Source organism: Meyerozyma guilliermondii, genomic scaffold (genome assembly GCF_000149425.1).
Source record: "Meyerozyma guilliermondii ATCC 6260 scaffold_3 genomic scaffold, whole genome shotgun sequence".
Taxonomy (NCBI): Eukaryota; Fungi; Ascomycota; class Pichiomycetes; order Serinales; family Debaryomycetaceae; genus Meyerozyma; species Meyerozyma guilliermondii.
The window spans coordinates 1,495,606-1,520,033 of record NW_001809798.1 but is presented as its reverse complement, the minus strand read 5'-3'; the positions used below and the strand labels follow the sequence as shown (position 1 = coordinate 1,520,033).

Sequence of the window (24,428 nt, the reverse complement as noted above, 5' to 3'; positions counted from 1 at the left end):
TTGGAATTGGTCCCAAACCCAAGAACGCCTCGTCCAATACCATGTCCAAGTGGGTGTTGGCGCCGTTCAGTGATGTCGAGCAGCAAAGGTTTGACACCCAAACTGCAATTGAAGCTGAAAAGTTGGCAGCTGGTATTGTTACTGGAGAAAGACAACTAGTCTAGTCGTCGATCTCGTCGTCACTCGAATCGTCGTCAGATTCGTCTGTGAGCACAGCATGGGTCCCCTGGCTGAATCCCGGCAGCAAGGTTTCCTCTGCGCTGGATTCGGAGTCGTAATCGTCGTCGTAGTGTACGGTCTGCAACTGAAATTCTGGACCTGCAAATTCCGGAGTGCCTGAAAACCGAGGAGAGTGCTCGAGGTGGGCGGTGGAGAGCTTGGACTTAGTTCTGCCTCGTTCTATGGCGTTTTCAATCGATAACCGGTGTTTGAGAAAGAGAATTTTGGGAAACATATACCGCTCACCTTTCCGAATCATTTCACCAAGCCCTTCCTCACTTGGATCGCTCAAAATGTACCAGAAGTCCCTGAAGTTGTTTCTGGGCCAGATGGTGATCAGCCCCGTGAACCGCTGGAGCCAAATGCTCAGCCAGTCCAGTTCCAGAAGTCTTGGAAGCAAGTCGAGCGTTTTGATCATTTCCAACCATTTTTTGATTTCCAACTTGAAAAGGTGCTCTAGTGCCGTAGCGATGAAGCCGCCTCGAAGGGAGGCGTATTTTTCTCTGCGGGTTTTTCTTCGAGACAGTGCTACTGGTCTGCCAACCGACCCTTTTGGAGCAAAGAAAAAGAGCAGAATGTGTGGATTTACCTGGGAAACCACGGTAAAATTAACATTATAGTAAGTTTTGAGAGCATCGATTGGGATATCTGTTCGAAGCGAGCCGTCTTTCCACTTCGAACCCAACGAAAATGGAACAATTGTGTTCTTTTTGGAGTCTTTCATCATGAGAACCACCGGGTTCAAAATGCCAGGAACCGCCGACGACGCCAACAAACACAGCCAAATAATACAGTTTGGAGCGGTGATGTTGTTGCACAAGATTACTGGGGAGTGGGGGTCGGCAGGGACTGTGGAAATGTTAAGACGTCTTCCTGTTCGATGATACGCTTCCTGGAAAGTCAACGAACCAAGGGTAAAATAGTTGCTTTTACGAGCCCACGCCGTGGAATCAAACCTGGCTCCAGTGCGCCACCACCGGGGGATCCACACGTACCAGGGATCTTCACAGGCAGTAATTTTGCGAGCTAGACGAGGAACCAATAATTGTTTGAGTTCGTCGTCGGTACGAGTACAAGCCAATGCTGCGACCAACCCACCTCCAGAAGTTCCAGTGATGATGCTGGGAAGAAGATCGTTGTCTAGAAGCGCCTTGACAATGCCAAAGTGGGTATAAGCAAAGCAAGCACCTCCACTGAGACATAGTGCGGTTCTTCCATAATTCCGCAGTACGCTGCGGAAGAATCTGCGTTTATCTTCTGGGGTAATATTCTCAGATTCGGTGACATGGTCGATGGAAGCTACCACCTCGTCGATATAGACATGGACAACATTTTTGGTGCCGTAGTAGCGGTGGGCATAAAGTTGGCGATTTTCAATTCCGGCGAAATTCTTCTTGAGACAGCCTTGAAGAAAGACCATTAATTCTTCGTCCATTCCCCTCATACGAAGCATGCGTAATTTGGACGTGGTTCTCTTAACGGTGCGGTAATCATAGTACGAAAACCGGGGGATCGAAGACCACTTGTCGAGGTGCAAATATCGGTCAAGTTCAAGGGCATTTTCGATCCATTCCTCATAAGTTTTCGATGCCCGCAATTTGTTTCTCAACACTTTGCGCTCACCCACCCATGTCAACATATACTCCAGCAATGCAACATAGGCACGAACAACAGTATAGAGTATACAAAGTAGAAGAATCCACACTGTGATTATTATTAGAAACGGCCATCGTAACAACGTATAAGCTGCAGACGACCGGAATTCATCACGCGTGGAAGCCCGCTTCTTGCGTCCCTTTGCGTCTGCCTTTGCTTTTGATTTTTCAGGTGCATTAATAGGGTACCAGTCGTTGTGAGACACCACAAACTCGGGACGGCTCTTCTCCAGCTCGTTATTTGGCTCTGGTGTCAAAACCAGACTCAATTCCTCGGCATTGACCTCGGCAAGCTTATCACCCTCATAGGCCGGAAGTGGAGGTGACGCTAAACCATCGTGATCGTCATCTTCCCAGAGTAAAGCTTTCGCAAACGTGTTGATGTGGTTCTCATCGATATAGTCTTCGTTTTCGTCGTACAACGGGGTCGACAGGGTCATAAAGCAACTTTGCTGAGTTTCGGCCGCTGCTTGATCGGTTGCATGAATCTCATGCACAGTGTTAGGTTGCAATATGCAGGCTGATGTACTGTGCGGTGATACTCGGCCAAGATGAAGACGGAATGCCGCGAATTGTTTGCAATGACCGTGATTCTTGATATTGAGGGTACTGTTTGTCCCATTACGTTTGTCAAGGACACGTTGTTTCCGTATTTTCTTGAGCAATTACACCCCATATTGTCGTCGCTTCAGTTTCCGTTGGACAAAGCCGACCCCGTCGCCAACATATGCCTGCAGTTTCCCTCGCATGTGCAGCAAGATGAAACGTCGCTCATCACATATATACGACAATTGGTAGCATCAGACACTAAGGACCCTGTCCTCAAATCGCTTCAGGGATTGGTGTGGAAAAAGGGATATGACAATGGTGACCTTGTGGCACCCATATATGACGATGCCATCGCGTTGATAACTACAAGTTCAGAGCCAATTTACATATATTCCAGCGGCAGTGTTGCTGCACAGAAGCTCTTATTTCTGCACGTCAAAGGTAATCTCGATTTGACCCCACATTTAGCTGGATATTTCGATATCACCACCTCGGGCCACAAGCAGGATAGTACATCGTACAAATCGATTTTGCACGCCATAGGCAACCCGGAACCGGCCACAGTGACTTTTTATAGCGATTCTCCCGCCGAGGTTCGTGCCGCCATAGAAGCAGGCATGAAAGCCACCATAGTGGTTCGGCCAGGAAATGGGCCATTGACCGACCAGGACCGCCAATTGGGTACCATAACGTCGTTCCCATGATCGTACGACAGTTATAGTACATGTTACATATCCCTAAATAGAATATCCGCAGCCACCTCTTCGTTCTTGTCACAGGCAATGTACACCTGAATCACCAAATTGCGGTCGAACCCCAACTCACATAATCTGCCGATAGCGCTCTCATCCTGCTCCGACAATTGTATCGCTACTTCTCCGGCACCAAGACCTCCTTCACCGGCAGCCAATTCTCCTTCTGCATCGTCAAACTCGATGTCTTCTCCCTCACCCAAAAACGTCCTCACAAAAGCCTCAGGGTCCTGCTGGATCAAGGTAGCCACCTGTGGGTTGGACGCCGCGAGCTGCTCGAGTAACGGCTGGATGAGTTCTGGGTTTGTCTGCAATGCGGTTCTCAACAATCTCAATTGAGCATCGTCGCCCTGGTCTGCTCCGCCAGCGGCACCGCTTCCAGCTCCTGATTCGCCCTGCTGGGCCGCGGCGGCGGCAGCCTCAAAGAGGTTTTCTGCTCCTTCGGTGTTGTCGGCGTCGGCCGAAGTGTCGGCTTCAGAAACCGCAGACGGAGCCGATACCGCACCCGAAGCAGCAGCGTTTGAGATTTGTGGTCTTTGAAGCGACTCGGGGATTCCCGTCAACAAGTACTCCACCGCCCGGTGAGGGTTGTTGAATGACGCCCGCAACGCAGCCTCCACCTGAGTTCGTTCGTACCCCATTTCCATTATATTCTGAATGCTGGCTTCGCGCTCGTCGCCCAGCGCAAAGTCGCCGCCGCCAGAGGTGACAGCACCAGAGCCAGAGCCGGAGCCGGAAACTCCAGAAGTGTTAGAAGTTCCGGAATTTCCTGAAGTTGAAGTTTCATTTCCGGCCGTACTTGTAGACGCTTCAGTTGCCTTGGTCTCTGACTTTCCAGCTCCAGCAGTCTCGCTGGTCTTCGTCTCGGGTTTTGCGTCGCTGACCGGCTTCTTTTTCGCAACCATGAAAATAATTGAGTCTCCTTCTTTCACCTTGGAGTCGGTGATGGTCTTGTCATCTTGTAAAACTTTTCCAGAATACACAAGTTTGAGCTGTTCTGCTTCACAGCCCTGCTCTGCCGCGAGCTTCTGCTTAGCCACAAGCACCTGTATTAGTAAAAATTGTGTTTTTGGAGCCAACATCGTGAACCAACAACGTCGACATCGGTGAAAAAATCGTGATTTAAACCACCAAAACCCAAGTCCAAACTTACAGTGTCGTCCAGCCCGACATCAATGGTGACTTTCTGTTTCTTAAAGTCCTTGAAAATCACCTGCATCTTGTACTAACGCAATGCTTTATCCACTCGTCTTGACGTTGTGGCGATCTACCTTGTTGGTGTGCGGGTCTGTGCGCGCACGAATGTGTGGGTGCACCGGTGCGATGCCATTGATTTGGATTCGTTAATCAGCATCCTCTAAAGAGTTATGGCACGCCAGAAAAAGTCAACAGGGGTCCGCGGACCCAACAGTGCGTTGACAGAGTTCCTCCGTGTGGAGGGTATTACGGACGCGTTTCGGCGGCGCCAGGAAAGAAGCGAAAGTGTAGAAACTAGCGAAACTTCAACTGGTCCAGAAGAAGCCGAAACCTCAAATGGAACCGTCAGCAACAATGAAGAGGTTCTGGTTGCTGATCCCGAGGAAGACGCGATCCGCGAAGCCGGCAGGCGCAAAAGAGCGGGAAAATATGACTCGGACGACTCCGATGATGAATGGGTAGACGATGAGAGCAATCGAAACCAGGACAAATTCGGAGAAACTAGTGAATGTGCCGACTGTGGGAAACCGTTTACGTTGACGGTGTACTCGCGGTACCTTGCTGCCCGCAAGGGGTATCTCTGTGACGAGTGTAATGAGTTGGTTAAAGAGCAAGAACGAGCCAGTCGTCGGAGTCAATTTGCGGCGAGAAAGCGAAGAAAGAAAGTGGCGCTGGCGCTCTTGGATAGGACCCGGGTTCGAATTCCCAAGCTTCAGGACGTGTGTATCCGCAAGATCACGGAGAACATTGGCGATGTCGATGCTCTCGGAGACATTGGACAGTCCAACATTAACAAGGTTGCACAGATCTTGAGCAAAAATAGATCTCTCGATGAGACCACCATTCCGTTATTTCTCAACCCACAAATCACATCGCTCCGCCTCTGGGACTGCTCCAACGTGGACTCCGACTCGTTGAACAAAATCGTGGCATTCTGTCCCAAAATCCAGTCGTTGACCCTCTTCATGTGCGGCCAGTTCCATAACGATAACCTAAAGTACTACGGCACCAATCTTCTCGAGTTGACGTCTCTTGCACTCAACGGTCCATTTTTGATCAGCGAGACCGCTTGGCTGGATTATTTCGCCGACGGAGGCTCCAGACTAACAGAATTTGAACTTCGAAATACCCACCGATTCGGAAACGATTCCTTGATCAGCTTGCTAGAGGGCTGTGGTTCGAACCTCACGTCTTTGAAACTCTCTCGCTTGGATGGACTCAAGGAAGAATCAGTGTACAGCTTGATACCACATTACTTGCTGGCTTCGAAACTAGTTCATTTGGAGCTTTCCTACCCACACTCTGAGGGTTTGATCACCGACGACTTGATAATTAATATTCTTTCGGTTACCGGCGACACGTTGGTTTCCCTTAATGTTGACGGCTGTACGGACCTCACCGATAGATTTTTGATCGAAGGAGTTGCAAAATTCTGTCCTCGCTTGACACATCTTTCCATGGACTCGTTGGATCAGGTATCCAATGAAGGCTTCAGCAAGGCATTCGAAGATTATTCCAAGGTGAATAGTGGAGGACTCATTGGAGTCAACTTGCGTAAATGTGGACTTTTGGCAAACGAAGCAGTTTACTCGTTGTTAAAGCATTCCGGAAAAACTTTGGTGGAACTCAATTTGAACTCTTTGAGGCTCCTCACTAAAGATTTGCTCATAGATGTGCTTCTGCCCCATAAAGTGGACAAAGACAGTCAGTTTGATCCGCTTGATTTACCGCTACTTACTACGCTCGATATTGGTTTTGTGAGAGTTGTGGATAATATGGTATTGATGCTGTTGGGCCAAAAGTGCCCCAAGTTGGCGATTCTAGAGGTTTATGGAGATAATCGATCTACCAAGCAAGCCAACGTGAGGAATGATCTATTGGTCATTGGAAGACAAAGCGATACTGCTTAGCTATTCGGGGTACTTTATTGGGGTGTTGGTTTTCTCGACATTGCGAAAAGTTGGTAAGTCGGGTACTCCAGCTTGAGGTATATCGATATCCTCTATTGCAATTTCATTGGTGATACTTGGCTGAGCATCAACCAAGATACCAGGATGGTTTACATGCTTGCGAAGAAGCTTCAATAGCTCATATTCCTTGCCGTTTTTTTCCTTTCGGTCCTCCATATCCTGGACGATAAAGCTGTTATTGGCAAGTCGGCTTCGTAATTTGTGGTCAATAATTATGGAATTGCTACTGCTTTTCACCGACAACAAAAGATCGTCTTGGAGTTCTTCTCTGACAACCACAGGTAAATTGCACGTAGCATAATCGTACACTTGGTCCGCTATAGCATCGATGCATGTTTTGGGAAGTTGGCTATAGCTTTTGATGTAATTGATGACATTTCGAAGATTTACCATATCTTTCATCTTGACACCTTCGAACTCGACATAAAAGTGCCAGAATCTCGTGGATCTGGAGAGCGCTGGTTGACGATAGTATTGGTTGAAAAAGGTGCGCAAAGTTTCACTCGCCATTTTCCTGTCATCTTTGTACTTTTTGTCAACTAGGCGAAGATACTTGAAGACCACAATACAGATAGAATCATTATTCAAAAGTTGGAAAAACTGGTTGAGCTGGTCGCTATAATCTCCCTCTGGAATTGAAGTACTTGTATGGTCGTCTTCGAAAAAATTGGTGATTACGATTTTGCTGGTATTGACGAAATCGCTCGATAACTCAGCAAGAATATCGACAAAGAGCTTCACATAAACCAAATACTGCTGTTTGAGGTACAAATCTGGGCCAGCCATAGTTTCTATTATACCCAATAATTGGTCAAGTGCGGCGGTAGGCTCGTTTAACGACATCAAGTAGTAAATATAACTGACTCGAGTTGTTGTTTCGGTGACAGGAACAAAAGTATTGTTCGCTCTATTGTAGGCAACTTCGATTTTGGATCTTTTGTGCTCTATTTGAAAATTGGAAGAGTTTAGAAACGAGACGTATTTCAACCAAAATTGACTATCACCGCAGTTGGGAACGAGAGACCGCTCAAAGATCGAGACACACACGCTGTAATTGACCTCACTTGGCTCACTTTGAAATTTCGAGATAGCATAATCTTGGTACTCTTTCCAGATACTTTTTTCTTTAGGTACAGTTTTTCCATTGTAGTCAAAAGACTCAATTTGCGACTCAAAGTTCCAGAACTCACCCACAAGCTCTTGGATATTCGTGAAAACTTTGTAGCAGTAATCGTCGATGATTTGGCTGGTTTCAACCTCGGTGAATTCATCATCTGAAGACTTTTCAAACTTCAGTAAATATTCATCAATGACATCTTTCGAACAGATCTGGTGCAATTTGGCACCTTTGTTTATCGTTGAATAGTGCTCAAAGTAAATGGCGTATTTGTATAGCGGGATATGAGTAACTTTCGAGTAGATGGAAATTACCTCTTCCGACTCTGGACCGGAAACTTTCGTTTCAAAGCCAATGTACATGTCCCATATAGGATCGCTGTTAAAGTGGTGGCCAATGATATCAATTGCTTTGATAAAGAGGTTTCGAAGGCACTGAGCGTCGTTGTATTCGGGGTCTTGAGTGGTCATAGCCGTCAAGTATTCGGTCCACAATTCGACAGAAGTTGGATGTTTTTCGACAGATTGTGCAAGAACGTCAATTGAAGCGTCTATGCCCTGAAACTGAAACTTGAACACGGAGTAGTTCTTCCATTGGTGGGTCAAGTAGGGAAACCGTTCAAGTAGAGCTTTATAGTTTTCGTCCAAAAACAAACTTAAAGCATCGTCCAGCGTTCCATTTTCATTTTGCAGCTTGTATGAATCTTCTAAGGCTTTGAGGAACCGTTCCCATGCTTCAATGTCGTTTTTATCTCGATCCACCTCCGACCTCATCGCTTGAAATGGAACTTTAGATGGTTTGGGGGGGAGCTTAGAACCATTTGCAGGTGTGCTGGTGGGTCTATGGGGAATATTATTGTCGTTTTGGCGCTTTTCATGGGTTTTTCGTACATCTATAGGTAGTATTAATGTCATTTCAGTAATTGGTGAACCATGAAAATAGTTAAGAATTTCGCGATCTCATCTTTTTAGTTTGATTGAACATTTGCAGCTACACCAAAATATGCCGATTTCAAGCATAGAACCGTATAACGTTCAAACCGACAAGAACTCGGCTCTACTTTCACTTCTAGGTACCACAGAAACCACATACATACGCTCAAGACACAGAATACCGATTCCAGCAAATGTGGATTTTTCCAGCATAATCAAAGCCAACAATTCAAAGATTCTAAACAACACCAACGATATACCCAAGGACCCACAGGGCACTCAAACTTCCGAGGAAGTGTCACAAGTGGAACATGTTTCACAGAACCTCACATTGAGTCTTTTTGTTAATGTTAACGACTTCTTACCGTCCAACTTTCAAGAACAAGTTTGCACTGTTACCATCAAAAACTTTCCTGTGGTGCTGGAATTGGCTACAGAGAGCGTACTAATGCATTTCTTTGACAAAACCAAATTTTCGTGGTCAATAATAGAAAATTCGAATATTGAAAACCGACTCATTTTCATTCGATTTTCCAGTATCGATCATTTACGATGGTTTTTAGCCAAAAACGTCCAGCACGGGTTCCACGAAGCCTTCGGTGCCCAGGTCTATACTGAGCCGCTTGCTGGCGAGTTTTTGAAGGATTTACCCGAGGAACCTTTTTCCGCTTCTTTGGCTCCGATAAGAGCACTTTTAGCAGCATCCAAAGCCGACAAAGGAGACGATGCTGGCTTGGACTACTATAACAAGTACAAGGTGGATGAGCAGGAGCTCATTGAGGTGCCGAAAGACTTGAAAGAAGATATTAAGCGAGATATAATTCGATTTAGAACCAAAGTGCTCAAAGACGAAAAAGAAAACCGGCGAAAAGAAGCCGAGGCTGAACGGATAAGGACCAAAAACAAGCTCAAGTCGCTCTTCCTGGATGCTGTCAAGCAAGATGACGAGCCGGTAGACACACCAATGACCGAAAGTGCTGAGCATGAAGAAATGGACGACGCTCAATACGACGCATTTCTCAAGGAAGAAAGCGCCAAAAAGTACCACGATTTATACCAGACAAAAGTGTCCGCTTTGGATGAGCTTGAGAAGTCACAGAGAGCAGTTCTTGCTGCTAATCTTGAAAGAGAAAGAAGCTACGAGAAACAGGTGTTGGATAGTAAACTTCAAATTTTGCAGCAATGGAAAAATTTTGACGATGAAAAAATCGACCCTGATTTGCCGGCTCGTTTCCGCCTTTACTACACAAACCACCCAGAGTATCTAAGATTAAGAGCCAAAGAAAGAGAGCAAGAAGAAGCTTTGGATGCTGCCGATGAAGAAGCTGAGAAAAAAGAGCTCGCTGCTCACGAAAATGCCAGTCAATTTCTCTCATCTTTCGTCAAAGAAAATGTCACCGAAAACACTCCAACTAAAAATTCTGTCTCTAATGTGGTTTTTGCAAACCTCGACACAGAGTCGTTGCGCAGCAAAATCAGTGATTTGGTTGAAGAATTTTTGGGTGTTAAAGAAGACTTCGTTATCGACTTCATCTACAAGCATTTGATTGCGCACAACTTTGAAAAGAACCAAGAGTTGATCGACGAGTTGACTGAGATTCTTGACGAAGACGCAGTCACGGTCATAGAGCGCTTGAAAGAGTACGTGAGTCTGTTATAAAGGGTATATTGAATACTAGAATAGAATAATACATGAAATGACGAGAAGAACTCAAAATGTCCGTTTAGGTCTGCCCAGAGTCGATCTTCGATCTTTAGACTATCAAAAAAATGCTAGTTTGCGTTCCACAACCTATGACCACCCGAGTGAGTTCGATGCTTGAACTGGGTCAGAGATCTGGACACTCTTCGAGTGCGAGCCGCTACCAGATGACTGGTCGACTCTGTTGTGGAAAACAAAATCCTCGACGGATCCAACATGACTCTCGGAATCCGAGTAGGGAAGCTCGATTCCGCTCTTCTTTTTGTATTTTTTGAAGAGGAGGACCATCAACGACATATACAACCCAAAACCTGCGGCTGCTCCAATGGTGATTCCGGCAATCTTTCCTTTGTCGGAAATCTTGGAGTTCGCTCCGCTAGAATCCATTGAACCGTAGTTGGTGGATGTACCGCCTCCGCTATTTGAGCTGCCAGACAAGTCAATACCAGTCAACGGTATACGGTTGTCAATTAATGCTGCCAAATTGTGCTCAGTTGGATTGGTATTTCTGTACAATTTGGAGTCCTGGGTAGTAATGAATTCTCTCAACGCATTCACGGACGCCGTTGGGAAGTAGACCTCAGCCACAGTAATTGTGTAATCAATACCGTCGGCAGTGAATGGAACCAACCTCCGAACAACGACATCGTCATACTTGTCAGATGCTGTGAATGGAAATTTGAGGGTGCCAGGCAAATACTCGAATATCTGAGCAGAAGAAACCGAATGCAGAACCACAAATGGATAGTTCAACGCCGATTTGAATCCTATGTATACGATATCGTAATCTTTACCTGGAACGGAAGTAGTCACGGGATTGATAGCACTTGGCAAGCCCGAAGTTTGAGTCGCATCGCCCGTCGCTTGCGTGATACCGTCATCAGTGGTTTTGGTGGGTGTTTTTGTACCGGTACTTTCGGCGACAATGGTAGTTGGGAGCCAGTTGTCAGTGGTACCTGGTGTAGGTGCTGGTCTTTGATGGGAAGAAGGTGTTTCCTGAAGTGGAACTTCAGTTGTTGATGGAGTCTGAATTTCGAAAGAGGTTGTTTGTTCAACATTTGAAGCAACAGGAATGGTACTGGTGACAGGTGTCGTTTGCAGTGGTACCACATTACTAGTAGCAGGAGCCGACAGTTCTTGAACCACTGAAGGTTGAATGGCGGTGGTAGTTGGCGAGGCAGAAGTCTCAGGAGAAACCGTTACTGCTGCCGAGACAGCTGAAGTGGTAGTCTCCTCTGGAGTCTCTGAAGTAACAGCTGAAGGCACTGGGATGACTGAAGTCTCAGCTGAAGACACAACTGGGATCACTGAAGTCTCAGCTGAAGGTGCAACAGCAGACTCCGAAGTAACAGTAGGCACAACTGGGGTCAGACTTGATTCCAGCTGCACTGGGGTAGAGACAACTGCTTGCAGGACAGTGGTTGGTGGAGTGGACGATTCAACGGTTGGTGAGACAACTGGCGTAGTCGATTCAGTTACTGGTGTTGAAACTATAGGGACCGACAGAGTCGACGACGTTGTTGCAACCGTTGAAGGGGAGACGGGAATTGTAGGTGGAACCGACGACTGAGATACACTACTCGAAATTGCCGTGGGAGGAAGTGGAGGAGTAGAAGAAGACACAGGTAATGTCAGCTCCGTAGGAGACACCAAAGATGTTGATGGCAATGTCGACGAAGTTTGAGGCACCAGCAGCGCAGGAATGACTTGAGCTGCCGAAGTCACGGAGCTTTGCTGGGAAGTAGGGACAGGCGCTAAGGCCAGTGTAGACTCGGAAACAGTAGTTGGTGTAGATGAAGTAGCTTTTGGAACTGGAGTAGTGGAACCCAGCTGAGGCAAGGTCGAAGATGCACCCGATGTCGCTATGAAATCGGCCGGAGCAGTAGACGCTGAGGCGGTCTCTGAAGCGACACTCAGAGGAGCAGAGGTAGCAAGTTCTGCCGTAGAAGGTTGTTGAAGACTCGTTGTGGATTCTGTGCCAGATGGCGTGGATGTAGTAGAGTCTGTTGGAGTAGCAATCACCGAATCAGAAGGAGCAACAGTAGATGATTCGACCTTGGGTTGTGTTGTGGGTTCAACACTTCCGACCACCTGAGAAGAAGATGGTTCAACCGTTGGTGTTGCGCTTTTAGAAGGCGACGTTGTCGTTGGTGTGGAAGTTGAGTCTTCAGCAGTTGCTGTGGATGGAGCGACCACCAGAGAAGAGCCCGAGACTGTCACGTCCACAGCAGCACTAGTGGGGTTCGTGGAAGTAGTCGTTGGACTTGTAGAAGTTGTTGGACTAGTGGTGGTCGTTGGAGTGGTCGTTTCGCTGGCTGTTGAACTGGTAGTGGGTGTAGTAGTACCACTAGATGTTGGACTAGTCGTTGGGGTAGTAGTAGCACTAGTTGTTGGAGGACCATCAGCAAGCATAGCGGTAGATGCTTTCTCGGTACTCTTTGCGTCTTCAGCAGCTGCAGGAGCCAGAGAGGTCGCTGCAGTAGTGGGTTCAGTCGTAGGGGACTGAGTGTCTGCCGTTTTGGTAGGCGACGTTGTGTCCTCCGTGCTAGGGGTATTTGCTACGGACTTTTCAGCTGCATCGGTCGATGTCGTCGCAGTTGTAGGTGCGGGAGTAAGCTCCGTCGTAGGTTCGGTCGTAGGATCCGAAGTAGGAGAGTTCTCCGCGGTGGATGTGGGCGTCGTTGAAGGAGTCTTTGTCTCGGCCGCTACCGTTGTAGGCTGGCTCAGAGAAGGCGCCGTTTGGGCCTGTGCGAAGGGATTGTTGAAGAAACCCGTGTTTTCGTCCGTCAGCGTCGTAGGAGCCGAGGCTGGGCCATTAGTGGCCAATAGACGACTGAGAAAGTCCAATGGGTTATTGTCGGACGAAGTGGAAGATTCAACCTTGGCTTTGCCATTGTTCAGTTTATCGTGCTCAGCAGCCAAAACCGTGGCAATAAGCATCAAAGCTGAAGAGGACCACAACAATTTGGGTAACATGGTAAAAGAAAGACAGTAGTTGGAGTGTAATCAAATAATCGAGGAAAAATCAATAAAAGTGGAGGAACGTGAGCCAGTCAACTAGAAAATCAACATTCAGTATCAGGAGCAAGTCTGAAGGTTTTCAAACTTGTTGGGTATCAAATAAAAGGTAAAAACGAATGAATGGGAGACAAGTATAGTCGGAGAAAAAAACAGTAAGATTACAGTTTTATAAGTACTCCTGACAACTTATTATTTAGTGATCCCGACAGAAATAGGAAAACGAAGACCCAGATCGAACTAAATGCCCTGATTATTGGTTGAGGATGTCAAAACAAAGGGGGTTCAAGTATTTAAAAAAAAAACTTAGACGCCGCGAATGCGGTGCGCGCACACCCGCCTCAAGTTGTACTATGAACACTGGGTGTGCATAAACAATGCGGTAGACGGCGTAAAATACAAAGGAGACGGGATACAGGAATGGACGGAAATGGGTTCCTTTTCGGGAGGAAATCCAACGAAAGAGCGCTTGAGAGGTAGCTGCGACCGATTCATTTCCGGTTGAAGTCCCGGCTCGAGGCCTGTTGCTGCGGCCGGTGGGACCATCCTGATACATCAGGTGTGCGGAATCATGTTTGAGGTACACGTCACCGATCTAGACTCAGCCGTTTGGCATTGGAATGCGCGTTTTGGTCGAGGGGTGCTTGTGTGCAGTACCGCGCCAAAAGTTTGAGAATGCCACCGAAATATTCACCACATTGGGCAGTTGGACAACTACATTTGTACCTGCATTGGTGCGAATCCTTTGTGATCTGCTTATGTAACGGATATTCAACCATTTTACTTCAACTTATCCGGCTAAATGAGACGTCGAGTAGATTCGATTATTACTGAGCTTTCGGGTGGACCCATCGATCATGATGACCAACAATATTTAGTAGAGCAATTTACAAAGCAAACCAGTGAATCTTACTTCAAATTTCGCCGATATTTTACGATTTTGTTGGCTATTGAAGTCCCGATTCTCAGCTTTGTAGCAAAAAATCCATATTTAAGGTTACTCACGTTACTATCAGTTTTATTAACGGCATTTCTAACTAACGCGATATTTCCGCGGTGGCGGTCGTCATATTACGCGGCCAATTTTGCCGGATGTTTTTTGTTCGTTTACTTGGCCTGGTGTATGGGTGCGCAATCTCTATGGATTTTACTTCCAGTAATTAATATGGCGACAATGGTAATGATGGAGAGTACAAACAGCAATGTTATTGAGGAGATTGATCGATTACGGGAAAAGACGTACAAGCTCAAAACGGCGTAAATAGAACTAAGAAAATAAGGATAATGCAATTCATGATATTCGTTTTGATGACAACTATAAGAGGATAATAAGAGGAGTGACTCTCTACACGTTTCCTGTCATGTTTAGATTATGCATTTGACCACATGGCTTATACCGTTGTACGTACACCTGTACACCTGTACCACCACATGGCCCCAACACCCACCACATGGGTGGATTCATCCGTACACCCACAATATGTAACCACATGTCCCCCCACGCCCAAAAATAGCAATTACCGTTTTTGTTAATGGGATCGCGCAACGAAAATTTTTAGCCTATTGATGACCTCATTGGTCAACACACGTGACTGTAGGTTGCTGCACCAGATTGTTAAAATCTGCCGCCTGAGTGATGCCAATGCATTATTGTGTGCCGATCCGATTTCCCAACAACATGTGGCTGTAGGCCATGTCGACTTGATGCACCAATGCGGCACCTCCCTACATCCTCTTACATGAATTGGTTTCTACCGACTTCGACTGCCGCAGCAGTTTCACAGCACGTTGCATTGCCACACACGTCACCACGGTCTAGGCCAATGTGGTGTTTGGATGTTTGGCCCACAAATCTTCTAGAATTGAATTCCGACTGCGGAGACCGAACCCTGTGGAAACCGGAATTCGAATTTTCGCACCAAAGAAAAAACTTTTACGGACCCTCGGATCTCGTGGGCCACCAAACCTTGTCTCAGGTTTGTTGAGTACCACCGAGGTACCAACACCGATTAACCCCCCTAATCCTCGGTAATGGTCAACCGGCCCAACCTTCCCCTCGGACGCATTGTGATCCCGACCTGTTTACCTTTACCAACAATGATCCCCACCTCCTATATTCCGCGCCCAATTGCCCATTTCGAGTCTCCACGTTCACCCACGAGGTCCCCGCTCCGGACATTCGGCGGAGCTGGCACGTGACCTGACCACTAATAAAATTTGCGACTTCCGAGGGTGGCAACGAGGGCATCGGTCGATGACGCGCGAGCCCGCATTTCAACTATTCCAAGCAAAAAATAAAAAAAAAAATGTGGCTCCATCCACATAATTCATATATAAATATGCCATGGCCGCAAAACACAATAAATTTTCTCAAAGTTGAACACACACTGAAAAAGCCATTTATTTGGTTCCTATAAGCATTAGAAAAGCATTGCTACTATCGCAGCCATAGCATCTAGTTGGCATCGAAATATCTTCATCTCCAAAAAAAAATTCTGATGAGTGATTTGGCGTTTGACAACTATTGTATAGCCTGTGACAAGGTGTGCGAGTCTCCTTCAGCAATTTACTGCTCTAATGAGTGCAAACAGCACGATGAAACCCAGTCGGTGAATATTCGACAGGGTGCAGGATCGGCTCCCTCCACATATGCGGGGTCGGGTGAGGTGGCCCAAGACCTCGTTTCCCCACTTTTAGCGCCGGCGGTTCAAGCCAGCACTAATTACTCTACATCGCCGTTATTTTTGGGCCAGGAAGATGCGGCAACTTTTGACCTTGATTATAACGCAATTGACTTGAATTACACCGAGAGTCGAAGTTCGGATTTAACCGAACATTTTCCACTGACGTCGCACAACTACCGCAAGTGGTTGACGGCTTGTTTATAGTGATTTGCATTTTTACGATTTATGGGAATTTGATTTTGGGTTATAAAAAGGTTGCACAGATTAGCATACAACATACACGAAGATAACTAATGTAGACACACGAAATTGATGTAGACAACTAACACATTCAATGTAGATAAACAACATCACTAATGAGCGGATACAGATACTAATGAGCGATACGAATGTACCTATGCGAATGCATGTGGCAGTCGCAAGCGGCAGCCGATTGTCGTATTTGGCTAATTCGACATTGCATCTGCGTAGTCTTGATTGCTATGCGGTAATTCGGGATTTTCGGTCGCAAATCTTATTTGCAGCAACTTCCCAATTGGGTGCAAACCAAGCCAGAAATAAGATTTTGAGTGAGACCGAAATTCGTTGAATTCCGACCAAGCCTCGAAATGGAAACTTTTCAGCAGTATGTTTGCGTCGCCGTGGCGCCTTAAAGGTAAATGCTCATGAGGCATTTATGGCTTGCATATGAGCAAATTGTGGCCGAAGTGAACTGAAAAAAAAAAATGAGTTTCAGCTGAAAGCTGAATTTTAGTTACGAAAACTATAATGGATATAACTGAATTCTAGACATAACTGAACCGAAATTGACCTACACCAATTCAGTTGACCCGTACTGGCATCCTCTACTGACTTTCGCACCTCGACTGGTTTTGCACCCAGACACCACGATATTGTTCACATCGCATTTCGACAAGTGAAAATCATGTTTGGTGCCTTTCGTCCTTCGGCCACTCTTAGCGGCGGTTACCTTTGGAAAGTCGCTCCCCGCATGTCGGCGCCACAGAAAAATAGGCTCCGCCGCAGAATGAAGCTTGTGGATCAAAACATCGAGGTTTTGTACCAATCCTTAAAATTGCCCGACCAAGAAACCACCGGTTTTGACAAAATAGACCATTTGAAATTCAACTTTCCCAAAGAGCACGAGATGCTGCCTCGCGACAAGTATACCACGTTTGACAAAAAGGCCAAAGATTATAGAAAATCGGTGCATCGTGTTCCCAAATGGACCAAGTTGTCATTTCGGGAAAACCCCAAATATTTTTAGTGTACATAGAAAGAAAGTATCTTTGAGATGGAGTAGACAGCACCAGCTACGCTGCTGCTGTGTCACAACCGGTCCCATATGTGGTTCGTGATAAAGTAATCACTGTACTTGTCCGATACATCAAGCACACTAGAAACATCAGTTTCCTTGTTATAAAGGAAAATCTTGTCTCCTGCTCCGCTCTGTTCGATTGACACTCCGAGGCTCTTGTAGATATTGATCTTCATGACTCTGGAATCAGGATTATTCATCACGTTCTCACTGACAATATCATCCATTTCCTGCAACAATTTGGTATGAGAATGGTCCAAGCTACTTTTCTGTATTCGCATCGAATTCAACTGGCTCTCGAGATCATTGAGTGTTTTTGCAAACGTCAATTTCAATTTATCGAGTTCATACGATTTCCGATTCATAGCAGCAAAAATATTGTCTTCGGAAATTTCCGGCAACTTTTCTGTTCCCAACAGGTTCAACGTATCTCGGTTGATTCCCGATACTTTGGTGAGCAACCTAACCTCATTGAGTAGCGTTTCATGTTGATGTTCGAGTTGTTTTATGCGATTTTCGTGGGTTTCAATGGCTCCTGTTCGAAGTAATTTTGTTTCCGCAATAGATCTTTCTATACGGTTTATCGAGTAGAGATCTCCCTCGATCTCAAATCCTTCGATGGACTCCTGGACCAACTTTCCCGGACTTTCGTCAAACATACCAAGATAAACAAGATAAACAAGATCAGTCTGCAGGCAAAACAGTTCGCAATGCACCCGTCCACCAGTCCACCATATTCGCACCCTACCATCGCACTAATTCGCACCACCAAATCATCGAATTCGCACCACTAGCTCATCATGGCTCCACCGAAGAAAACCATGGACGAGGTGGACTTGCCCACCAACCCGTACCTCCCTGCGTGGATCCTTACCCCCAAGGAAGAGAAGGCAATTTTTGAAAAATGGAGAAAGAAGGCTTTTGCAAAGTGCGACGATTTGATCCGTGCTTATATAGACTGCTCGAATAGCTATCAAAGTCCGTTTGAAGCGATGTCCAAATGTGAAAAGGCCAACCAGGCGTCCATGGGATGTGTTGAAAAGTACCAGCAAAAGAAGTATTTGGATATTGAACGAGATATTTTGATCAAGGAAAAGATGGAACGCCAGCGTCAGTGGAAAGAAAGCCAGGCAAACTAGATGTAAATAGACAACGGGAATATGAGAATCACGTAGTCCGTAGCCACGTAGTCTCTTTCACTGGGTTTCATTGCGATTCAGCGACTTCATTGTGTTTAACGCGTCCTCTTATTCTTCTGGTCATTCTTCTTTACACTGTTGTCATCTCTATTTTTTCCATTCTATCACTTTGTTTCTTCTGCCACGAAATCGTTTTACTTTCCAACTCAAGATCACTCAGTTCAACTTCATCAATCAATTCAACTTTATCACTTATTTTGTCTCTCATCTATACTAACTTTATACTTTTCACCATTAAATTTCTCATTATATTCTCATTATATTTCCATTATCTATTTCTTATTCTGCCTGGTCATTCTCAAAAACAGTATGGCTGGCCATAAATAACGACCCATGCATCACCCCCAATCTCTGAATCAGTTTATACTGAACACAGGTGGTATTTATAAGATCGGTAAAATCCGATAAATTCGCGTGGAGCTGCGCAAGTTGCGAATTGAGATGACTTAAATGCCGCTGCTTGAGCGATGAATGACCTGCTGCAGATGGCGAGCTGGCCTGCGTCATTATAAATACCGGTGGGGTCGCTGCAGTTTTAGTTGTAAACAGTCAGGCGCGCCCGCCCAAACACCAGCCCGGAATCATCAATCTTCGCAGTTCCGGATCGTTCGCGGGTCTGCGCACCGGTGCACCAGCACATCCGTCCTAACCCCGGATGCACCCGCACTTTAAGCTCCTGAGTGTCTCGGATCTCAAACATTATTAGCCCGAAGCAACGGCAAATTTTTCTTTTCTTGTTTCTCAAGCAAGAAGCACGCTCTGACATAGCTGGTACGTTTCTGTCTACCAGCTGCAATATCAGCTTTAGAAAATCTCACCAAATCGTCTAGATTCATTCTTTTGGGTCCTTCGATTTCAAGCCATTTTGGCACTCACTTATTCCACAGATGAACCATGTCACCCAAGACGCCGTCTTCATCCATATCCGGCTCAATACCAATAGCTCCTGCTGCAAATAATGACCAAAAAAGACAAGAAAAGTATCCCAAAATCCAGCCTGCCCTCGCCATAAAACCAAAACCGGTGCCTATAGCAGTGCTCCCAAAACCCTCAAATCAACCAATCTCCACTTTTGACCCCAACTCGCGGACAACGTCGTTGAAAAATGACATTTCTCTTAATATTAATACTTCCAAAAAATGGGTTCTTCCCCCACGTCCTCGGCCCGGAAGAAAGCCTACGGAGGAATGCCCCAAGAGAAAAAAGACCCAAGGTGGTGCACCTTCGAGTCAGGCGTCGCCGGTGTGCCAAAACACGTCGATAACGAATCAACAGCGTCCAATAAACTCCAGACAAATAACCCCCTCTACGCCTCGACAGAACACTACAGCTGCCTCAGGAACCGGACAAAAACTCCAGCCTGTACGGCCACGGCCTGTGGTCGCCGAATGCACCGATTCAGAAGAGGTGAATAAACTCAAACTAGAGTACCTTGCCAAGTTGAAGGAGCAGCAACTCATACTAAATTATATGGAAGTCATCACCAAGCAGATAAAAGAGCTCAATTTTGTTCAGAATGGAGTGATCACTTTCGATGCATTGAACGCCGATTTGCGGACCAATTCCCGGTCTGGAGAAACCAAACCTCCACCAGAACAATTGGAAAAAATTAACAATATCAATGATCTTGAAAAATTTCTTGCATATCTTACCAAATCTTCCAATATTATCCACTCTGTCACCAAAAAATTCATGGGACTGGACTTGAATAGTCAACTTAAACAGTACTTGGAACTACGAGAAAAGTGGAAAAAAGACGATAGAAAACGACAACCAATTTTACCCAAGCCAACCCCGCCGTTACAGCCTACAAGTCCAGCACTATTGCTGGATGAAATTACTCCACGATGTCCGAGATGTGACAATAATCCATGTTTCTGTCTCGACGTCGATGGACCAGTAAAATGATTTAACGATAAATATTTATTTCCGACTTAAAAAAATGTAAGATAAGTCCCTGCAATAGCAGATATAGTCAAAACGGTATATCCGGTTCTGTAAACACCCTTGATGGTCAATTCTTTACCAAAATCCCAAATCAAGTGTCTGATACCATTGGCAAAGTGGAATGCAAATGGGAAAGCAGCTGCCGCTTTTGCACCAATTTTAGCATAAATAGGCAATCCAGCAAATGCAGAAACCAATGTTGCGCCGTCGAAAGGAATGCTAAGAATGGAAGTGGCGGCAAATGCAACAGTCAATGCATAAAAACCTCCGGCCATGGCAACCCCCGTAATTCTGTGTAAACCGGAAAGAAGCATTGTTAATTGCGGTTGGTAAATGGTCAAATGGGGTGATACCGGTCTGTTTGATCTTTGAGCATTTAAGATTTCGATTTCCGACTCGGAAGTGCTTTTGACGGTGGCAATACTACGAATAGCACCGACACGAGGTGCCGTACGTGCAAACAAGGATACTGAGTTAGTGATGACGGGGGTACATACGAGGGTATATACGGGGTATAAACGGGGATTTTAACGAGGGTATTACCGAGGGCAGTACCGACGGTACTACCGGTCATACTCCACCTTACGTATACACTGGGCATGAAACTTACCTCCTCTGATTCCAACCCGGGATAACATGATTAAACAACGAGTAAAAGTTGAGTTCCGGGGAATATTTCGCGCTCACCGACCAATCACAGTGCGCAATTATGTAATCTGCGACATCCACCCTTTAAATCACCATTTAACAAATTATGATCATGCATGGCACTGAATGCATGCTGCACCTCAACAATCGGGACTTCAAACTCCCTTCAGTGGCTACTTTAAAGGAGCACAATGTCCTCTTCATATTAGGTAATCGGTGGGCTAATGTTACATAGCTCGCATCTACCTTACATAATCGACATCCGGGTCGGGTCCGTCATAATGTAAGCTTCTCCGCGTGCTGACTTAATCAGCGTCGCAGTTCCACCGCCGAGCGGCGCTGGCCTGGCCCGTTTACGTAAGCAGCATCGGCTGCAACCGCAGTTCCGCTATAAAAAGTGTGCAAGCCGCTCACGAAGCAGCCATCTTTGCAGCTCAACTCTGCAATAAAAAAATTCAAACTTTACGTGTTTATATTTATATCTCGGCTCACACGACTCTGAAACCGATTAGGAACCCATTAAGAATCCTTTAGGATTCATAAGGAACCAATTCAAGATTTTTTGCAACCCATTTTTTCAACAAAAGTATCACCGAATTATCACACAACAACCAAACCAAAATGGAATGCCACGAGTTTGCCCCCGGAATGTGGTTGGGGACATATCAGCTGTTCGAGCTGGTAGCGATGACCCGTCACAACTTTAAACTCGTGATTAATTGTTCTCCCACTTACAAATTTTTGGCACATTTAGAAAACTCTAACATGGCTATTTCTTCAGATGTGATTATGGTGAGTTTGGACCCTGGTTTTTCCACCGACAATTTCTCGCCGGACGAGCTGGAGAGGTTGATGGAGTATATCACGCGTCTTAACCGCGTTCTTCAAAACTATATTGGTCATTTTTATGGTCTCAATTCCAGAGCCCACAATCTCATCCACCCAATGCCCAATGGCCGTCCGTTCTCCATGCTGCTGCCGGTGTTGAGTGGTAGTTTGAAACCACATTTGTTTTCTCTCAATCGTTTAATCAAGCTTTTACGCCATGTCGACGATACCATTGAAGTGGCGATTGTTCTGAGTGAAAACTTTAACCTGGTTGCCACGGGGTTGGCCATGTCGTACTTGATGGACCACTACGGGCTCAATTATGGTGCCAGTTACAACCGTTTGGTTGCACGGACCGACGGAGTTTGTCCTCTCAACCCCAGCTTCTACGACGACTTGTTGGTGATTGAGGCGGTGCGCCAGTTCAGCACGGAAAACAACGCCATCAAGCACAACAGCACCGTGCTCACGACACACTGTAAACTCAAGCGCAAAAATGATGACGACGACTTGTACAGTCATAAGCGTCGCACAGGTGATGATGTATTATATGTAGACTAGAATTTATTTGCAAATTTACTTTGGAACCTGGAGGCCCACCCGGTTAGCAGTCTTACTAACATTGTCCTCCTGGCTCATGGTGAGTCCCGGGTTATAGCGTTCGATGAGTTCGTTATAAGTTCGTTGAGATTTAAGAAAAACGGCAACATTTTTCAAGTTTTGAATACCAACTTTAGGCAAATGGTCGGGGGATTCCGCTATAAGTGACCGAATCACATCAGTTTTGACCTTAGGAGGCCTAGAAGCGGCGGCTAATTTTGAATTTATTTCATTTTCGATTTCCGAAATGGGCTTTTTTGCTCGTATAAGCTGGATTTTTTGGTACTGTAAGCGAGCTTTGACCCGTTCAAGCTCCTTGGCCGAATGGACCTCGTGCGACTTTCTGTTGATGATTCCAAGCTCACGGCGAAGCGCCCGGTAGAGTTGGGGTAACATGATGAAAAATGGTGTGTGGGTGGAAGAAGAAATGAATGAGAGTGAGAGGTGTCTGGATGCAAAAGGTGAGAATGAAAGAAACTAGTGGTGTATTGGGTGCAACAATACCCCCAATTTTCAATTTGAAAACGGAAGGAAGAGCCAATTTGGTCCCGTTTGGCACTGTTATGCACTAGCCCGCCCACACTCTTAAAAAAAAAAATTCTTCTTCCTCCTTTTCAGGGTAGCCTCCCTCGGCCAATCACAGCGCGCTCGGAGCCGGGGCCCGCGGAGTTGCTATCTGCAGGCGCCAAAATACGTTTTTCAAAAATTTCATCAAATCATCCACCACACATGTTGAAGTCAATCCAAAAGGTAAGTCCCAAAGATTTTTAACGCGCAAAGCAATTGAACAACAGAAGTCGCGTGGCTTCATATCCCACTATACAATTGTGCACCCTTTTCAAAAAGTGCTTCTCTTGCATTTCGGAGCTCGGAGTCTCCCACCCCCGAATTTCTACTAACTTCAAGTCATCAGTTCGTAGCTTGGCTACGTTTGCATCGCCGGAAGCGGTGTTGCCCAAGAAGTACGGGGGCAAGTACACCGTCACCCTCATTCCAGGAGATGGTATTGGTAAGGAAATCACCGATTCCGTCAAGACCATTTTCAAGTCGGAAAACGTCCCCATCGAATGGGAAACTGTTGATGTTTCTGGTTTGGACAAGGGTACCGGGGTTGCCGAGGCTGTGGAATCGTTGAAGAGAAACAAGGTGGGATTGAAAGGTATCTTGTTTACTCCAACTGGATCGTCCGGCAAATCGTTGAATGTTGCGTTGAGAAAAGAATTGGATATTTTTGCTTCGTTGGTCTTGATCAAAAACATTCCCGGCGTCAAGTCGCGTTTGCAAGGCATTGACTTTGCCCTCGTCAGAGAAAACACTGAAGGTGAATATTCTGGATTGGAACACCAATCTTACCCTGGTGTGGTTGAGTCGATGAAGATCATGACCCGGTTCAAATCCGAGAGAATCGCCAAGTTTGCATTTGACTTTGCCAAGAAGAACAACCGTAAGTTGGTCACCGCCATCCACAAGGCCAATATCATGAAATTGGGAGATGGTTTGTTCCGTCAAACCGTGAAAGATGTGGGTCAATTGTACTCGGGAATCGAGGTCAATGATCTTATTGTCGACAATGCCTCGATGCAAGCTGTGGCCAAGCCTCATCAATTCGACGTTTTGGTCACCCCCAACCTTTATGGTTCTATTTTATCCAATATTGGTGCTGCTTTAATTGGGGGTCCAGGTTTGGTTCCCGGTGCCAACTTTGGTAGAGAGTACGCCGTTTTCGAGCCAGGATGTCGTCACGTTGGTTTGGACATCAAGGGTCAAAACACCGCCAACCCAACCGCCATGATTTTGTCGGCTGCCATGATGTTGAGACACTTGGGACTCAACGACCACGCCGACCGAATTTCCCGTGCCACTTATGATGTGATTGCCGACGGTAAGATCAGAACCAAGGACATTGGGGGTTCGTCGTCCACCACCGAGTTTACCGATGCCATTTTGGCCAAGTTGAACTAGTAGGTAATAAGAGAAGTAAGAGAAAGAAGAGATAATGTAGAAAAAGAAAAGAGAAGCGAAGTAAAGGAAAGAACAGAAAAAGAGAAAAAGAACATAAAAATGATCCAAGAGGATCAGAAAAAGTAAATCCT

General features: G+C 45.9%; 19 protein-coding genes across 19 annotated transcripts; 10 read left to right on the top strand and 9 right to left on the bottom strand. All coding sequences in view use genetic code 12, as the record gives it.

Moving 5' to 3' along the window:
* Positions 1–160: 160 nt before the first annotated feature.
* PGUG_03164 (uncharacterized protein) lies at positions 161–2,314 on the bottom strand (the record flags this gene model as incomplete). Its single annotated transcript, XM_001485385.1, has 1 exon — positions 161–2,314. One exon carries the CDS (start codon positions 2,312–2,314, stop codon positions 161–163), a length of 2,154 nt encoding a protein of 717 aa, XP_001485435.2.
* A 111-nt stretch (positions 2,315–2,425) lies between these two features.
* PGUG_03163 (putative acireductone synthase) lies at positions 2,426–3,127 on the top strand (the record flags this gene model as incomplete). The annotated part of the gene is made up of 1 exon (XM_001485384.1): positions 2,426–3,127. One exon carries the CDS (start codon positions 2,426–2,428, stop codon positions 3,125–3,127), a length of 702 nt encoding a protein of 233 aa, XP_001485434.2.
* A 23-nt stretch (positions 3,128–3,150) lies between these two features.
* On the bottom strand, positions 3,151–4,257 carry RAD23 (Rad23p; the record flags this gene model as incomplete). The annotated part of the gene is made up of 1 exon (XM_001485383.1): positions 3,151–4,257. One exon carries the CDS (start codon positions 4,255–4,257, stop codon positions 3,151–3,153), a length of 1,107 nt encoding a protein of 368 aa, XP_001485433.2.
* A 285-nt stretch (positions 4,258–4,542) lies between these two features.
* RAD7 (UV-damaged DNA-binding protein) lies at positions 4,543–6,282 on the top strand (the record flags this gene model as incomplete). Its single annotated transcript, XM_001485382.1, has 1 exon — positions 4,543–6,282. One exon carries the CDS (start codon positions 4,543–4,545, stop codon positions 6,280–6,282), a length of 1,740 nt encoding a protein of 579 aa, XP_001485432.2.
* On the bottom strand, positions 6,283–8,373 carry PRP39 (Prp39p; the record flags this gene model as incomplete). Its single annotated transcript, XM_001485381.1, has 1 exon — positions 6,283–8,373. The coding sequence occupies one exon, from the start codon at positions 8,371–8,373 to the stop codon at positions 6,283–6,285; it is 2,091 nt and encodes a 696-aa protein (XP_001485431.2).
* Positions 8,374–8,461: 88 nt separating this feature from the next.
* PGUG_03159 (uncharacterized protein) lies at positions 8,462–10,051 on the top strand (the record flags this gene model as incomplete). Its single annotated transcript, XM_001485380.1, has 1 exon — positions 8,462–10,051. The coding sequence occupies one exon, from the start codon at positions 8,462–8,464 to the stop codon at positions 10,049–10,051; it is 1,590 nt and encodes a 529-aa protein (XP_001485430.2).
* Positions 10,052–10,183: 132 nt separating this feature from the next.
* MSB2 (Msb2p) lies at positions 10,184–13,069 on the bottom strand (the record flags this gene model as incomplete). Its single annotated transcript, XM_001485379.1, has 1 exon — positions 10,184–13,069. One exon carries the CDS (start codon positions 13,067–13,069, stop codon positions 10,184–10,186), a length of 2,886 nt encoding a protein of 961 aa, XP_001485429.2.
* Positions 13,070–13,913: 844 nt separating this feature from the next.
* PGUG_03157 (uncharacterized protein) lies at positions 13,914–14,372 on the top strand (the record flags this gene model as incomplete). The annotated part of the gene is made up of 1 exon (XM_001485378.1): positions 13,914–14,372. One exon carries the CDS (start codon positions 13,914–13,916, stop codon positions 14,370–14,372), a length of 459 nt encoding a protein of 152 aa, XP_001485428.1.
* Positions 14,373–15,609: 1,237 nt separating this feature from the next.
* On the top strand, positions 15,610–15,999 carry PGUG_03156 (uncharacterized protein; the record flags this gene model as incomplete). The annotated part of the gene is made up of 1 exon (XM_001485377.1): positions 15,610–15,999. The coding sequence occupies one exon, from the start codon at positions 15,610–15,612 to the stop codon at positions 15,997–15,999; it is 390 nt and encodes a 129-aa protein (XP_001485427.2).
* A 721-nt stretch (positions 16,000–16,720) lies between these two features.
* Positions 16,721–17,062, top strand: PGUG_03155 (mitochondrial 54S ribosomal protein mL60; the record flags this gene model as incomplete). Its single annotated transcript, XM_001485376.1, has 1 exon — positions 16,721–17,062. One exon carries the CDS (start codon positions 16,721–16,723, stop codon positions 17,060–17,062), a length of 342 nt encoding a protein of 113 aa, XP_001485426.2.
* Positions 17,063–17,124: 62 nt separating this feature from the next.
* PGUG_03154 (kinetochore-associated Ndc80 complex subunit) lies at positions 17,125–17,772 on the bottom strand (the record flags this gene model as incomplete). The annotated part of the gene is made up of 1 exon (XM_001485375.1): positions 17,125–17,772. One exon carries the CDS (start codon positions 17,770–17,772, stop codon positions 17,125–17,127), a length of 648 nt encoding a protein of 215 aa, XP_001485425.2.
* A 141-nt stretch (positions 17,773–17,913) lies between these two features.
* Positions 17,914–18,252, top strand: PGUG_03153 (uncharacterized protein; the record flags this gene model as incomplete). The annotated part of the gene is made up of 1 exon (XM_001485374.1): positions 17,914–18,252. One exon carries the CDS (start codon positions 17,914–17,916, stop codon positions 18,250–18,252), a length of 339 nt encoding a protein of 112 aa, XP_001485424.1.
* A 339-nt stretch (positions 18,253–18,591) lies between these two features.
* Positions 18,592–18,819, bottom strand: HSK3 (Hsk3p; the record flags this gene model as incomplete). The annotated part of the gene is made up of 1 exon (XM_001485373.1): positions 18,592–18,819. The coding sequence occupies one exon, from the start codon at positions 18,817–18,819 to the stop codon at positions 18,592–18,594; it is 228 nt and encodes a 75-aa protein (XP_001485423.2).
* A 387-nt stretch (positions 18,820–19,206) lies between these two features.
* HAP42 (Hap42p) lies at positions 19,207–20,220 on the top strand (the record flags this gene model as incomplete). Its single annotated transcript, XM_001485372.1, has 1 exon — positions 19,207–20,220. The coding sequence occupies one exon, from the start codon at positions 19,207–19,209 to the stop codon at positions 20,218–20,220; it is 1,014 nt and encodes a 337-aa protein (XP_001485422.2).
* Positions 20,221–21,528: 1,308 nt separating this feature from the next.
* Positions 21,529–22,296, top strand: PGUG_03150 (uncharacterized protein; the record flags this gene model as incomplete). Its single annotated transcript, XM_001485371.1, has 1 exon — positions 21,529–22,296. The coding sequence occupies one exon, from the start codon at positions 21,529–21,531 to the stop codon at positions 22,294–22,296; it is 768 nt and encodes a 255-aa protein (XP_001485421.2).
* Positions 22,297–22,311: 15 nt separating this feature from the next.
* PGUG_03149 (uncharacterized protein) lies at positions 22,312–22,731 on the bottom strand (the record flags this gene model as incomplete). The annotated part of the gene is made up of 1 exon (XM_001485370.1): positions 22,312–22,731. The coding sequence occupies one exon, from the start codon at positions 22,729–22,731 to the stop codon at positions 22,312–22,314; it is 420 nt and encodes a 139-aa protein (XP_001485420.1).
* A 371-nt stretch (positions 22,732–23,102) lies between these two features.
* PGUG_03148 (uncharacterized protein) lies at positions 23,103–23,624 on the bottom strand (the record flags this gene model as incomplete). Its single annotated transcript, XM_001485369.1, has 1 exon — positions 23,103–23,624. One exon carries the CDS (start codon positions 23,622–23,624, stop codon positions 23,103–23,105), a length of 522 nt encoding a protein of 173 aa, XP_001485419.2.
* Positions 23,245–23,937, bottom strand: PGUG_03147 (uncharacterized protein; the record flags this gene model as incomplete). The annotated part of the gene is made up of 1 exon (XM_001485367.1): positions 23,245–23,937. The coding sequence occupies one exon, from the start codon at positions 23,935–23,937 to the stop codon at positions 23,245–23,247; it is 693 nt and encodes a 230-aa protein (XP_001485417.1).
* Positions 23,707–24,297, top strand: IDH1 (isocitrate dehydrogenase (NAD(+)); the record flags this gene model as incomplete). Its single annotated transcript, XM_001485368.1, has 1 exon — positions 23,707–24,297. One exon carries the CDS (start codon positions 23,707–23,709, stop codon positions 24,295–24,297), a length of 591 nt encoding a protein of 196 aa, XP_001485418.1.
* Between the last annotated feature and the right edge of the window lie 131 nt (positions 24,298–24,428).